The sequence below is a fragment of the Osmerus mordax genome, chromosome 10, assembly GCF_038355195.1.
Source record: "Osmerus mordax isolate fOsmMor3 chromosome 10, fOsmMor3.pri, whole genome shotgun sequence".
NCBI lineage: Eukaryota > Metazoa > Chordata > Actinopteri > Osmeriformes > Osmeridae > Osmerus > Osmerus mordax.
In genome coordinates, this window is record NC_090059.1 from 13,471,288 (window position 1) to 13,486,113 (window position 14,826).

Here is a 14,826-nt window from a genome sequence, read left to right on the forward strand (position 1 = left end):
GGTCGGACTGGTGCAGGATGAAGATCACCTGACTATCTATCCTCGAGGGTTATGACTTCTGGAGAACATGACGGAACCTTCATGGAGGCAGCAGTGCTCAAGCCCTTTGGGGAAAAATACATTTTAGGGTTCAAATCTTCAGGTTGAAACACATGAAGCCAAACAAATCCCTGGAGTCCTCATTTGCAGAGCCAGTCTGTCCCCACATAACCAGATCTACTTTTAGCTAGTTCAAACCCTGTGTAACCATGTAAATGTGTCATCAAGACCAGAATGAAGTAATGCTTATTATGGGATGTGAGTTTGGTTCCGGTCTCGCTCTCCGTGCTGTAACACGAGGAAACATGATTTACGAAGCTCATGAATTGATGATTTATTGATTGAGTGCAATCATGCACAAGTTGATGTAATTGCTCACCTACAGGCTTTGAGGCTCTGCTCCCTGAGCGATTTGAAGGATATTTGTGTTCTACCTTGGACACAAATTAAAACACAAGTTTTTCGGGATCGCCACGTTTACAGAAGGGAACAGAATTCAGAGATATCACCTCACAAACAATCTTCAGTCGGTGTAAAGTTCTGCACCGACTGCAGCTATTAAAAGTGGAGAGCGAGTGGAACCAAGCACTAAACCATCAACACTGACCTCTCCTATCAAGATACTGCTGAGTGCTGCTAGACCAGCTACAGTTCAGGGAAACTTAAAAAGCACAAGCTGTCATGCAGTCCAGGTCTCTCGGTTGTTTACAGTGGGAGATAGCAGGCTGCTTCTCAGCAATCTGTCTGATGAATCTGAGGAGTAGACGATCAGCCAGCAGACCTGCCGTGAATCTGGTGTGTGTGTCCTGCTGACCAACCCACCCAGTAAGTACCATAGTAAGAGTGAGTAATAGGAATCTGAGGTGAGTTTATTGCACTGGGGTCTCCATTTAGACTGGACTCGTACATTTGTCCCTGCACTGACAAACAGTGTGCGTGCTTGTTACCTGCCACACAGGGCATGTACACACACACACACACACACACACACACACACACACACACACACACACACACACACACACACACACACACACACACACACACACACACACACACACACACACACACATAAACCCCAGTAGACAGATGTCCAGGGCACAGAGTGAAGAACTGAGAAACTGTATGAAATGAAGCCGCCAGTCAGAGCAGTGAGAGTGCAGTGATACTGTGAAGGTGGCAGGGAACAGTCCTGATGTTCAGAGCAACAAACCTGCCAATCAAATGCCTCGTCACCCTGGGAAAGACAGGACAGCTCTCAACACACAATGTGAAGGATAAATCACCTCTGGTGTCAACTGGTTAGAGAACCAAGTCTGGAGGCTATGTATGCTACTAAAACAATGGAGGAGATGGAGAGGAGGAGGGAGAGGGAGGAGGAGGGGAGGGAAGGAGGGGATGGAGGGAGAAGAATAAGGGGGCGGATGAGGGAGAAAGAAAAGGATAAGACAAAGTAAAGATGCACTGATGTCAGACCGAGCCCCACAACAGAAAGGCGCTTAGAGGAAGTGTGTCTGTAGACAATACAGACTAGACTGACTGTGAGAGTCTGATGTCAGCAGACAATGCTGTGCTAGGCAGGCTGGGCCAGGGCAGGGCAGTCTGGGCCAGGCAGGGCAGTCTGGGCCAGGGCAGGGCAGTCTGGGCCAGAGCAGGGCAGTCTGGGCCAGGGCAGTCTGGGCCAGGGCAGGGCAGTCTGGGCCAGGGCAGGGCAGTCTGGGCCAGGGCAGTCTGGGCCAGGGCAGGGCAGTCTGGGCCAGAGCAGGGCAGTCTGGACCAGGGCAGTCTGGGCCAGGGCAGGGCAGTCTGGGCCAGGGCAGGGCAGTCTGGGCCAGGGCAGGGCAGGGCAGTCTGGGCCAGGGCAGGGCAGTCTGGGCCAGGGCAGGGCAGTCTGGGCCAGGGCAGGGCAGTCTGGGCCAGGGCAGGGCAGGGCTAGCCGTGCAGGAATTGACCGATGACTTGTTATGAGTGTGTGTCCTGCAGGGCTTTGCTTTGAAAAATAGCCGGTGCCTCACACACACCAGGCACAGCTAGATAAGAGCCTAATAATCACACCGGCAACGCCAGCAGCAGGCACACACACGTGCGCGCACACACACACACAAAAGACAAAGTACGACAGATGAGTGAATAGGTTTGGCGCCGTGTTTATTGGAGCGCTCAGTCACACAGTTGAAGCCTCCGAGTTTGAAGCCAACAGCGTTCTGAGAAGTGTCAGAGATGTCCAACAGCAAGCCAACACCTTTCAAGTTCATTCATCCTCCACTTCTCAACGCTACACATTCATTTAAAGTGCATTTTTCAGATTGACATATTTCCTTAATTATATATGTTTTTTCTTCACAAGCTCACAATTCGGTGACAATTCCACACAGACAAAGATATTGTATATCATGTACACATACAGAATATAAATAATTAGAGCATTGTGTATAACCAGTTGTGTTCTCAGTTTATCGTATTGCACAAATTAAATAACAGCGGCAAACATGGGATTAAAACAGAATTGGCAAGAGGTTGGATAAAAGCACACAAGAGACCAACCCCCCCCCCTCCCGCCACAGAATGTCTCATCTTAGATCCCTGTGGAGGACAATAAGTTACACAACAGATCTTTACAGTCAACACAGACATTATTTTGGAGTAGATCTGCCTCAAACACATGTAGATAGCGTGCCCTGTAAACTACCGATTACAGTACACTACTGCCCTATTTTGTGTTCTTAGCCAACTTTACAGTGTAGTATACTAACAGTTTGCAACAAGCAGGTCAATTCCAGGGATTGGAGCTGTTACAACCGTGGAGTTACAAAGATGGAAAGATAAAGGTCACAGAGTGTGAAGCTACAGAACAGTGGTGACCTGCATGTGGTAGGGTGAGGTCCTCAACTGACCATGCCTAAGAGGGACACTTTAAGACATGAGTGGTGGAGGGAGGGGAGGGAATGTGGGAGGGGGAGAGGAGGCAGGAGAGGAGGCGGGAGGGGGAGAGGAGGCGGGAGAGGGAGAGGAGGCGGGAGGGGGAGAGGAGAGGGGAGGCGGGAGGGGGAGAGGAGGCAGGAGGGGGAGAAGAGGCAGATAGAGGAGAGGCAGGAGGGGGAGAGGAGGCAGAGAGGAGGCAGGAGGGGGAGAGGAGGCGGGAGGGGGAGAAGAGGCAGGAGGGGGAGAGGAGGCGGGAGGGGGAGAAGAGGCAGATAGAGGAGAGGAGGCTGGAGGGGGAGAGGAGGCGGGAGGGGGAGAGAAGGCTGGAGGGGGAGAGGAGGCGGGAGGGGGAGAGGAGGCGGGAGGGGGAGAGGAGGCAGGAGGGGGAGAGGAGGCAAGAGGGGGAGAGGAGGCAAGAGGGGGAGAGGAGGCAGGAGGGGGAGAGGAGGCAGGAGGGGGAGAGGAGGCAGATAGAGGAGAGGAGGCAGGAGGGGGAGAGGAGGCAGGAGGGGGGAGAGGAGGCGGGAGGGGTCTCACCCTACATGTCCTGGTGAAGATGAAGATGCAGAGGAGTGTTCTGTACCACCCCTCTGGTGCAGAACAACTCAGTCTGACACCTCATCAGTTCATCATTCAGCCCGCCCTCAGTCCTCCCAGCTCAACACACGTAAACACACCTAAAGAAGTCTGTTAGATGTGACTGGAACTGAGGGGAATCTCAGAGTTAGTCAGGCCTGTTTATCCCCTCTACAGTCCTCAGGGGCTTGTGTGTGAGAGAGCAGCCGGGCAGTGAGGCAATTAAACAGCTGAAATGTAAAACGTATCGAATCAAAGTAGCTCCGTAGACAGAAGGATGCATCTGTGAAGGAGAAGAGATGAAGTGTGTTTGCACATGTGTGTGTGTGGGGGGGGGGGGGGGGGGGGGAGGGGCACTCAAGAAGATGCCAGCCAGTGAGAAACAACAAAGGAAACCTTTCCTTCGAAACTTTGTCAAAAAACTTCTGTTCCAAGGGAAGACTTCCTTCCAAACAACTAAGTTGATCTTCAGTTAAGATCTTATTAATCTGAAAATATGCAGGGGCTGACTCTTTAAATCCTTTAAGTCAAGGACTCCCCCTCACTCTCTCTCTCATTCATTTTCTCTGTCCAACAGGCTAGATTCAATTCCCCTTACTCCTTCCCATAGGAACCTCAAATAGTGTTTGTTTGTTCATCATAACAGAGATTACTGGTGAAGCTTTTGCTCTTATCTGCTAGGAAGGGCACACTGGCATTCAGAAACATACAGTTGATTTAGGCCGAGCCCAGAGATTAAATCAAACACACCTCGAGTAATTTAAATACTGTTTCACTTTGCATGGGACACCGATCTGCTACGCATGCTAACTAGAGTGGGGTCTGAGTGCACTTCAGGTAAATTTTCTATACAAATAGCAAAGTGTGTAGAGATCTTAGGGCCCTGGATGAGGGGCGACCTCCAGGAGTTTAAGAAGCAGCTCTGAGTACATCTCAATACTCCTCAAACTCTGCTTCTGATCTGAGAGCTACTTCAGCGTGAGTTAGCTTTACGCCACCACAGAAGCCGGAAGGGACACGAGCGCACGTTGAGGTATCTTTCAGGTGAGACAACAGTTCTAATGGTCATAATCACCATGCTAACCACATAGAATACTGTTAAGGTAGGTGGCAATGTCTGGAAGGTACAGAAAAAAAAAAAAAAAAAAAAAAACGTAAAGCAGGTATGAAATGGTTCAAAGGGCATGCAGCAATTTTGACCAATAGGGAATAAGTTAGAGGTCAGTTTTGATATAGAGAGAGAACAGCACACCGACTCCAAAGATGGGAAGATTCTCTGAGCGCAAGACTCGACGGCGTGGGGCTTCTTCAAATCAGTCCCCTCACACGGTTCTCATCCACCCACACTGTCCCTCTTGATCTGTCGTATGACGCAGGAGGAAACCCTTTATTCTCCTTAAGAGGGACAGAGAAAAATACTAATGGTCTGTGTGATTGGGTTTGAGTGGGAGTGTGTGTTAGAGGGTAGGCTCGGGCGTGATATAGACTAAGCCACTTCCAGGAAGTGCAAAAAGCGCGTGGGAGACACTGAGCATGTGCATCAGCCTCTTGACATGCCCCACTTCCCCACTCAGCAGTCATCACCATGCCAACCACAATCATGGTGCCAAATAGAACCAACATCTCCGACGACCGCAGGGGTGAGATGGTTATGTGTGTGTGTGTGTGGTGTGTATTACAGGTTTACTAGGCGACTATGTAGCAGCCATCTCTCCCAGAGTGGGTTTGATGGCAGGAGAGAGGAGGGGAGAACAAAGACATCCCTTTCTTTTTCGAAAAAAGGACCAATCCTGCGAGCTGGCTTGCTCTCATTTCCCTTTGTCAGGCTGCCCCCTATTCAACGACAGAGCCACACTGTACAGACAAACACACAGCCGCCACGACAAGACAGGCAGGAAGACAAAGACAGTCAGACGAGACAGACAGCCGAGCGGAGCGGAATCACAGGCTTCAGGATCAGCAGCAGCTGCTGGGATGCGTCCTGGGGGAGAGGGGGTTCACTTCCACACGTGGGACTTACAAAAGTGAGGATGCGGGGCGTCCGAAGCCAGTGGCCCCCGGGAAGAGAGGCAGAGTTACAAAGACTGAAGCTGCATATCGAGAGAGCGCAGGGGACGGCACAGCACAGCAGCGGCCCGTGGCAGTGCACAGTCCCAGGCACAGCACAGCACAGCAGCGGCCCGTGGCAGTGCACAGTCCCAGGGAGAACACCGAACGAGTCTCAGACCCACAAACGCCCCACGTCGAATACATCTGACCTGACCTGGTCAGCAGCGAGACAGGATGAGGGGAGAAGGACTGATTAAAATCCCGACATAAACACTGACAGATGAATTGTTTATTGTTCAACCTTTTCCGAGGGTTATGTGAGAGGTGAGAGAGGTGGATAGAATGCTCTGCTGGGTCATGTGGTCCATAAATAATCAACAGCTAGCCAGTCTTCATCTTCTCTCTCTTGTATTCTTTCTGTCTCTCTTTCTTCTGTGTTTTCGGTACGTGTGAAATGGGACAGACAGACAGACAGGATGACCTTGCTACTAGAGACGCCAGAGGTGCCTGTGCAAGTCAGGGTAGTGGTTTGTACGTGTCTGGGTCTTGGAGCAACAATAAACCAGCTAGCCTGTCAGTCAACAACATATCCAGTGATTTTGTCAGTCAGCTGATTGGTCAGTTAGGCGAATGTCATCCGCAAAGTCAGTCAGTTGCTTTTTGGCTTGGGGAGGCGTGATAGGCTGTGAGGGACCAGAACTCGGGGTCTCCCCCCACCACTGCCCTCAGTGTCCCTGGGTCGGAGTGGTGGTCTAAGACCCCTGGTCTGTGGAGGGAAGGAGGAGGGGAGGAGGAGGGCGGTTGACATGCTGGGGGGACTCAGTGAGAGGGGTGCAGGGGTCTGGGTGTTGGAGCTGGGGCAGGGCAGACTTCTGAAGGGAGAGGGGAGCGGTCTGAGCCTCAAGAGCTGGAGGGCTGGGAGGACCGGGGGCCCCAGGCTGGAACCAGCCCTGGCCAGGCCGCCCCTTTCTGGGGGGGAGGAGGAGGCTTCCTGTGGCTTCCTCAGCAGGGAGTTCATCTTCAGGGAGCCGGGGGACTGGGGCTGATGAGGGGCGGGGCTCTCCGATTGGGCAGGGCTGCTGTGGGTGTGATCAGCTCTGGGGTGGGGTCCAGGGGGGCGGAGATTGCTCTGGATTGTGGAATCTTCTAGGTCGCTAATTACGAGCTGAGTGGTGAGGAGGAGACTAAGCTTGTCCGCATCAGTGACCATGGAGGCTGGAGAAGAGGCTGGGGCTGAGGCTGGGGCTGGATCTAAAGCAGAGATAGCAGTGTCTGAGGCTGAGTCAGGGAGAGAGCAGGTTGTGAGACAGCAGAGGGCAGGAGGCTGGTCTGGACGTGGTCAGCAGAGTGCCGGGGTCTGGATGAAACCTGGTCACTAGAAGCGTGGGGGTTGGTGTGGACCCCCTCAGTGCAGGGTGGGGTTCTCTCCTGAGGCCTGTGGCCCCCACCAGGGTCTCTGCAGGACTCAGCGGGGCCTTCGGAGGAGCAGGATGGCTGGGCTAGTCTTCCCTGGGGCAGCAGCTCTCTGAAGCTGGGCTGGGGGGGCAGCAGTATCTGAGGCTGGAAGGGGGGGGAGCAGAGAGATGTAAACATATTAGACAGCTGCTACTGTACAGATTAACGGTAGGCCTGTTTCTTCATTAACAACAACTGTATCCACCTCACATCATTCACAGAACATGAAATACATCTCTGAAAGACACTCATTTCACTCTTCAAAATCCTTCAAAAATGTGCATGAATCACGTCGCATGGGCCTGCATTTTCTAACTCAACAAAAAGTCCATTGTAACAAAAAATTATCACAGGGCCCCTAACTCTCTGGAGGCTAAACAAGAGAAGATCAAATGCAGTCTCTCACATCTCTGCAGCCTTGGCACGGTATACATTTACACAAAGTGCCTAGAACGTTCCCCCGGTGAACAGTGTTCCGTCTCTTTGCTTCGTTTAGACTCTAGAACATAAAGGCAACACACCAAGCTGAACAAAAAACTCTGCTGGAGACGAGCTTTCATTCTGAGGACTTCTAGTGGAGTGTGTGGGTGGTCACAGTACGTGTATATGTGTGTGTGTCTGTCTCCATCTCTACTTTTTTACCAGTCGTCAAACCCTACATACCCCCCCCCTTCCCCCCCTTCCACACCCCGCCCTTCACCTTGTCTTGCCTCTTCACTCCCCCACCTCATGGTATCGCCAGCATGGAGCAACAGTGCTGTGTGTGTGAGTGTGTATGCGTGTGTGTGAGTGTGTATGTGTGTGTGTGAGTGTGTATGTGTGTGTGTTCCACGACAGGGTCCTCCGAGGGAGCACCTGTCTCTGCCAGGAGCCGTCATAACAAGGAGTCCGCCATAACCCCTTCATCAATTAGGGAAAGGTTAGTGTGTGTGCGCGGGCGTGTGTGTGTCAAGCGCGCGTGTGCGTGGTTGGTCTAGACCTGTCTATCGTCCCTCATTAACATTTCGGCTGCTTGTTAAGGTAGAAAACATGGCTGCTTCCACATAAGAGAGTGGTCAGTCAGTCAATGAGGGAGAGAGAGAGAGACAGAGTGGAAAAACATTGGTGCTTCATGTTTCTGTGCCCAAATATAATACTTCAGGTACAAAAATACCCTTTGAGCATGAAAAGAAGTGTTCTGTCGTAAGCAACTCAAATATGATTGAGAGAGAGAGGGGAGAGGGGAGAGAGAGAGAGCTAAGAGGAGAGAGAGAGAGAGAGAGAGAGAGAGAGAGAGAGAGAGAGAGAGAGAGAGAGAGAGAGAGAGAGAGAGAGAGAGAGAGAGAGAGAGAGAGAGAGCGAGAGAGCGAGAGACACAGCAGGTAAGACAAACCAGGCTCTCAAAGAGAATAATTCTGTCAGATGATTGGTCTGTAGAAGGAGCCTGGCAGACCAGGAGCAGGAAGCTCAGCTATCGTGAAGTCTATCTTTGATGTGTATGCGTGTGTGAAGGAGTGTGTGTGAGTGTGTCCAAGTTGCACACCCATTCAATTCACCTCCAGGTTAGGTCAGGACTGCTCACCATCTTCTCAAGCAGTTTCAGATTCATGATAAGATATCAGACTCACAAGCAGCAGTCAACCTGCGGTATTGTATGCCTTTTTCAGCTCAGTATACACTTCTACACAAGCTGCATCACACAGCTGCAGTGGCTCGTTATCCCCTTTGATCTGTGTTGCAAAGGTGTGTGTGTGTGTACAAACCTGAGCCATGCCATCTCTCTCTGCACATCACAAACCTCAAAGCTTCCCCAGGGGCTGAATCTTTATAGTCAAATGTAGAGTTCCCTCCCCGCCCCTCCCTCCACTCACTCCCTCCCTCCTCTCCCCTCCCTCCCTGCCCCTTCCTCCCCTTCTCCTCTCCCCTCATCTCCTCCTCTCCTCCTCTCCTCCTCTCCTCTTCTCCCCTCATCTCCTCTCCTCCTCTCCCCTCACCTAATCTCCTCTCCCCTCCACCCCTCTCAAGTAGATGCCTTTTAACAGTCAAAGACAAAGCCCAATTAGTTTACCCTGATAACGTTTCTCAGTCCCCTACACAGAACAGATTTCACTGGTGCACACCGCCCCCTACTGGTCACCATGGACCCCCAGCTCCTCCCCTCCAGCCCCAGGCACTAAGCAGCATCTTCACACTGCCTGTGGAGCCTGGATCTCTCCTTGTCCTCGTCTCTCTCTCCTCTTTATTTCTGAAACACAGAGGCTGGGGTCAGACAGAAGAGGGGGGGGGTCACGGAGGCGGAGGGGAGGCTGTTGTAGCCCTTCCTGAGTAGCTAGTCAGTCCTCTACTCTGCAGACTGGAACTCCTTCATGGAACTTTTCAAAGTCTGGGGGTTGTGAAGGGGGACTGTGTGTGCGGCGTGGGTTTGTGGTGTGTGTGGGCGGTTGTGTGTACGCGCCCGAGGATGGGGCGCCGGCCCAGGGAAGAGATTCCATAAATAATGGATGACAGGCGACGGGGGATTAGTGAGCGGCGGCTAACAAAAGGTGACACGACTTGCTGGAGCCACGCCGTACTGAGGGAGGGAGGGAGGGAGGGAGGGAGGGAGGGAGGGAGGGAGGGAGGGAGGGAGGGAGGGAGGGAGGGAGGGAGGGAGGGAGGGAGGGAGGGAGGGAGGGAGGGAGGGAGGGAGGGAGGGAGGGAGGGAGGGAGGGAAGAGGGTGAGAGAACAGAAGGGACTGAGACAGCAAGAAAGAGAGAGCAAGACAGTGAGAGAGATCGAGTAAAAGAGAGAGAGAGAGAGAAAGGAGAGAGAGAGGGGAGAGAGGATCCTTGTAAACCCGCTGCAGGTGTTTCAAGGAGGGATTCACCTTGTTTTCTCCATCCCTCCATCCCACTCTCTCCAGACAGCAGGAGGAGGGCCATGTGTGAGGGAGAGAAGGAGGGAGGGATTGGGAGAGGGGGGACCACTCCTCTGCCAAGTCCTGGGACGTTCCTGTTCCCCACAGCTTACAGCTCCAATGCCAAAACAGTGATGGAGGTGCTCTTCAAATGCACAAACATAGGTCCTTAAGTGGACATCACTCAAGTTATGTTATGGAAAAGTTCAATGAGTTGAACCCTGTATAGTGGTCAAAGCCCCCCCCCCCTCCCCCCCCCCCCCCCCCCCCCCCCCTCAGGTCCACCTCCAGCAGTGTGACCTTGAGCTTCCCTATGTGTGTCTTGTCTGCACCTCAGCTTCCAAAGTGCTGACGTTCCACAACGCCTTCCTCTTCCTCTCCCTCCCTCTAATGTCATTGTGAGCCACTCAGCTCCCCATTGACTCCGCACTCATTAGAATAGCCACAATAGATACTCCACAACAAGCACTTTTATCCGGTGGCACGTACGGTAGCACTCTGCTGCTAATTAAAGTTTGAGTAATAACAAAGGGTTCGGGGGACTCATTCAACCGTAAGCAGAGATTATGGGGCGGGGGGTGTGGACCAGAATCAGGAGCAGGACCAGAATCTGAACTTGAAACTTTACTTGCATAGGGCGACGGAGACAGATGCAAGAAGGGGTGATGGGAGGGAGGGAGGGGGCAGACAAACGAGGGGGCAGGGTTGGAGGGCAGACATGCAGGGTGGGCGGAGCTTACAGACATGGGGTGATGGGAGGGGGGGGGGGGGGCAACAGGACACACCCCCTGCCAAGGAGCATGAGGGAGAGGTCCAGGACGGCGCGCACAGACACTGGACAGTGTTTCCATCACTCTGTCTGGACCATGCAGGAGGTCAAGTGATGGAGGGAGGGAGGGAGGGAGAGAGGGCAGGGAGAGAGAGGAATGTTAAAGGTACCGTACCACGCTTTATCAGTGAAGTAGTGCACTAGCTGCTCCACTCCTTGCCAGGGGCAGTACAGGAGAGGCAGAGGGAGAGAAAGGAGAGGAGAGAGAGAGAGACGGTCACTGAGGAAGAGGAGGCGGGATGAAATAATAATAAAGAGATATCCAAGTCCAACCTGGAACATGACAGATCCTTATACAACACAAAGGCAGACAACCTGCAACACAATACATTTGCTCTAACATCAGCCTTAAAGTAGATACGCATTATGCACAACAGAAAATACTGACAGGAGCCTAATAGACATTCCTAACATCAGACCAATGGCAGAACAGTACAGTGAACAACTGAGATGGCAGGATGTTCAGGTTGCAGCGGAAATGAGCAGCACAGATTCAGTCGGTCGGAGCAGGCGGATCCAAGGCCAGAATAAAGTGCTGAGCGAGCGTAGGGATGGAGGGATGGAGGGAGAGAGCAGGAAAGGCAAACGGAGGTTGAGGGTTGCTGCTACAGCTGGAGAGATCAGAGGGCACACGAGGAGGAAGACGAGCTGACACCCTTTCTCCATCGCTCTCTTTCTAGCTCCCTGTTGGACTGGGCGAGTTAGGAGAGACACGCACAATCTCCTCTCGTTTTCTGTCTCTTTCTACCTTCATCTTTCTTCCTCTCTCTGTCTGTTTCGCTCCTTTTTCCCCCCCCTCTCTGTCACTCCCTTCCGCTGAATTTTTCTTCCTCCAGCAACGTATTTTTTTTATTTTTGTATTCCTCCCTCTCTCTCTCTCTCCCTTCCCTCCCCCCGATGTCTGAGCTCTCAGCGCTCTCAGGGGTTTAGCCGAGAGAGGGCCGGGGGCCGTGAGGGTGATGGCGGCGGGCATAGCAGGATGTTTCTAAGAGCCTATGGGCGTGAAGCAGGGGGGTGCTGGGACAGCATGGGGATGGCGGTGGGAGGGTGGGGTGGGAGGGTACGACTCCAGTCAGGGGCTCAGACTCACTCTGTCTGGCGTGGTGGGGCGCGCGTGCCCGCAGGCGTCCCTGGTGCGGGCGCCGGCGCAGCCAGGGAGGGCAGAGAGAGGGGGCAGGAAGGGCGGCCTGAACACAGAGGAGAGAAACACACCTGATACAGGAGCTGACACACCAGAGAGGAGGGAGGACGACCAGAGAGACAGAGAGGGGAAGACAGAGATAAACACCATAACAGGGCTCCTAGTATTAGGTAGTGATGTCTGTTTTTTTCCAGTGGACAACGCACACACGCACACACACTCCCTTCCCTCTCCGTAGCTTGTTCTAATTACAGCTGGTATTGACCAGTGTAGGCTGACTCATCGAGCTGGTTTATGCTAGGCTAAGGAAAGAGACAAAAACAAGGCACCATTTTTCTTTTCGCTCCCTTGACCATGGTAAACAAGATTTGCTTCTGTTCCCCTTGAGCCTCTCATGGCTTTGGTCGACTTCATAACACACACACAAATCAACATGAATACAAATAAGTAGTGGAGATAAAAGGAAGTGATGCAGAGACATCACAGTCTATTGCCTCTATCCAGTATGTGTGTGTGTGTGTGTGTTGTAGGCCTATAAACCGAGGTGGAGAGAGGCGTGTGGAGGGCGAGACATCACACAGATTAAAGTCTCCTTCCGGAAGCCTTCATTTCAAGCCGTCTCAGACCTGACGCAGGAAGACGGCTTCACACACGCACAATGACACCAGGAAGTGTGGAACTCAGCCCCGCCGCAGCATGAAAGAGTATGTGAGTGTGTCTGCGCTGTGTGTCTCTCTGTGTGTGTGTCTGTGTGTGTGTCTGCGCGTGTGTGTCTCTGTGTGTGTGTGTGTGTCTGCGTGCGTGTGTCTCTCTGTGTGTGTGTGTGTCTGCGCGCGTGTCTCTCTGTGTGTGTGTGTGTGTCTGCGCGTGTGTCTCTCTGTGTGTGTGTGTGTCTGCGCGCGTGTCTCTCTGTGTGTGTGTGTGTCTGCGCGCGTGTGTCTCTCTGTGTGTGTGTGTCTGCGCGTGTGTCTCTCTGTGTGTGTTTGTGTTCCGAGCAGCCTTTGAGCCAGTCCCCTCCAGTGCTATTGTCACCCTGCCTTGTTTGTCATCTGCTCTTGCTAACTCGCTCTCCCACTACCTCTCTCTATTTTGTGTTTGTGTACTCTTTCTTCTCTTATCTGCAGAAAGAAGAGAACTAGTTAATGGAGGGGAGAGAGAGAGAGACAGAGAGAGAGAGACAGAGAGAGAGAGAGCAGAGAGAGACAGAGAGAGAGAGAGAGACAGAGAGAGAGACAGAGAGAGAGAGACAGAGAGAGAGAGAGAGAGAGAGAGAGAGAGAGAGAGAGAGAGAGAGAGAGAGAGAGAAGAGAGAGAGAGAGAGAGAGATAAAGAAACAGTGCTGTCTGAGCTTCCTTTCTAACCTTTCAAAGAGGCGACAAAATGGAAATGTCAGAGCTATCACATGCTACGTTTGCCTTCAAACCGGGCTGCTGCAGAGCGGAGGAGAGACACGGAGGGAGGTGTGAAAACACAAAGATGGCTGACACCCCTGCACACCTGACTTATCTTTAGGCGGCTCCTGGGCACTTGTGCGTCTGAATGAAGGAGAATTCAATTAGGGGGCTGCGGTGTGGGGTGTGGGTTGCCACACACACACACACACACACACACACCTGCTGTGAAACAACCTCCATTACAGTGTTCTACAGGTGAGATGGGAACCCAGCAGTAAATCAGAGAGGAAGCAATTTCTCTTTCCCCTCCACCTCCCACCTCCCACCCCCCCTCCACCTCTCCCCGCCCCCCCCCCATCCCTCTTCTGCCCCAGTCCCTTCTCCTCTTCCCCTCGTTATCATCCCTCCGTCCCTCTGATCCGCGTCATGGGGGGGGGGCGAAGAAATCCAATCACGACGGGACACAAAAGTGTCCAAAAGTGCACTTGCGGTTCTAATTGAGTGGAGCGGTTATGCTCTCTGCCAGCGCACAGTCACATCACACCTCCACACCCAGTCAGTAAGGCACTAACCCCCGCAGGTGCCTTCTGGTGGCTGGGCTCCATAGAGCCGGTGTACAAGGAGAACCTGACTGCCTTATTGCAGGACATATTTCAAACAGGGCACCTCTTTTTCAAACCTAATCAAGTTTTTCACTTGCCTCCCAGGGAACACACTGTCCATCATATTGGGGTAAGGTGTGTGTGTGTGTGTGTGTTTGTGTGACTGTCCTACTGCCAATGCAATTTTCATGTTATTGAGGGTGGTGTGTTTTGGGTGCTGCTCTGTATTATCTGGGCCAGTTAAACAATGGGCTCCTGTCTCGCTTTCTTAGATGGAGAGCTGGTTGTCATTGAAGTCACTGCCTGAGGGTGTGTGCGTGTGAGAGAGAGTACTGAGCACCCCAGTTGGGGACAGGCTGCCATAAAGCTGGGAAGCCATGCCACCAAGAGCAGCCTGTCACAGAGAAGAAAGGGAGGGTGGGGGGTAGATTGGGTATCCAGTATCCACCGGAACCCCCCCCCCCCCACACACACACACACACACAATACTAGTCAGCTCCCTCCACTGACCAGAAGCCAGAGGAAATCACCACATTCACTGAGCCAGTTGGAACGGGCGATTGGACATTGCTCACATGATGGCAATGAACACTGATCGAACGACTGTTTGATGGACACTGATCACAGGACAGTCGGATGGACACTGATAAAAGGACAGACGGATGGACACTGATCACATGACCGTGACCACTGCGTGTGAATGAGAGCGTGTTTGATTCCAGAGCAGGAGCAGAAGAGCGGGGAAGCAGCACTCACTCCGTGTGGTCTCCAGGGCGTCTGTGTGGTCTTGTCTAGACGGGTCGCCCTCTCCGAGTCCGGCTCAGCGTCCAGGCTCAGCCTCTCCTGGTGAGCGGTCTCTCCGGCCGGCTCTGCCCCGCGCTCAGCTGGGCCCAGCTGGCACTGGCACCAGGTGGGCACCACAGGAACAGCCTGGGCACAGCAG

The 14,826-nt window shown here is 52.8% G+C and overlaps 1 protein-coding gene across 1 annotated transcript in view; it reads right to left on the minus strand.

Moving 5' to 3' along the window:
* Positions 1 to 1,612: 1,612 nt before the first annotated feature.
* ccser2b (coiled-coil serine-rich protein 2b) overlaps positions 1,613 to 14,826 on the minus strand; it is a 37,837-nt gene continuing 24,623 nt past the window's right edge. Inside the window, exons 9-15 of the mRNA XM_067244110.1 lie at positions 14,640 to 14,813; positions 11,837 to 11,933; positions 10,862 to 10,901; positions 9,089 to 9,110; positions 6,963 to 7,146; positions 6,304 to 6,837; positions 1,613 to 1,950 (exon numbers count right to left, since the gene is read on the minus strand). Of these exons, the coding sequence (XP_067100211.1) occupies positions 1,613 to 1,950; positions 6,304 to 6,837; positions 6,963 to 7,146; positions 9,089 to 9,110; positions 10,862 to 10,901; positions 11,837 to 11,933; positions 14,640 to 14,813 (1,389 nt within the window). The remainder of the gene's footprint in view (positions 1,951 to 6,303; positions 6,838 to 6,962; positions 7,147 to 9,088; positions 9,111 to 10,861; positions 10,902 to 11,836; positions 11,934 to 14,639; positions 14,814 to 14,826) is intronic.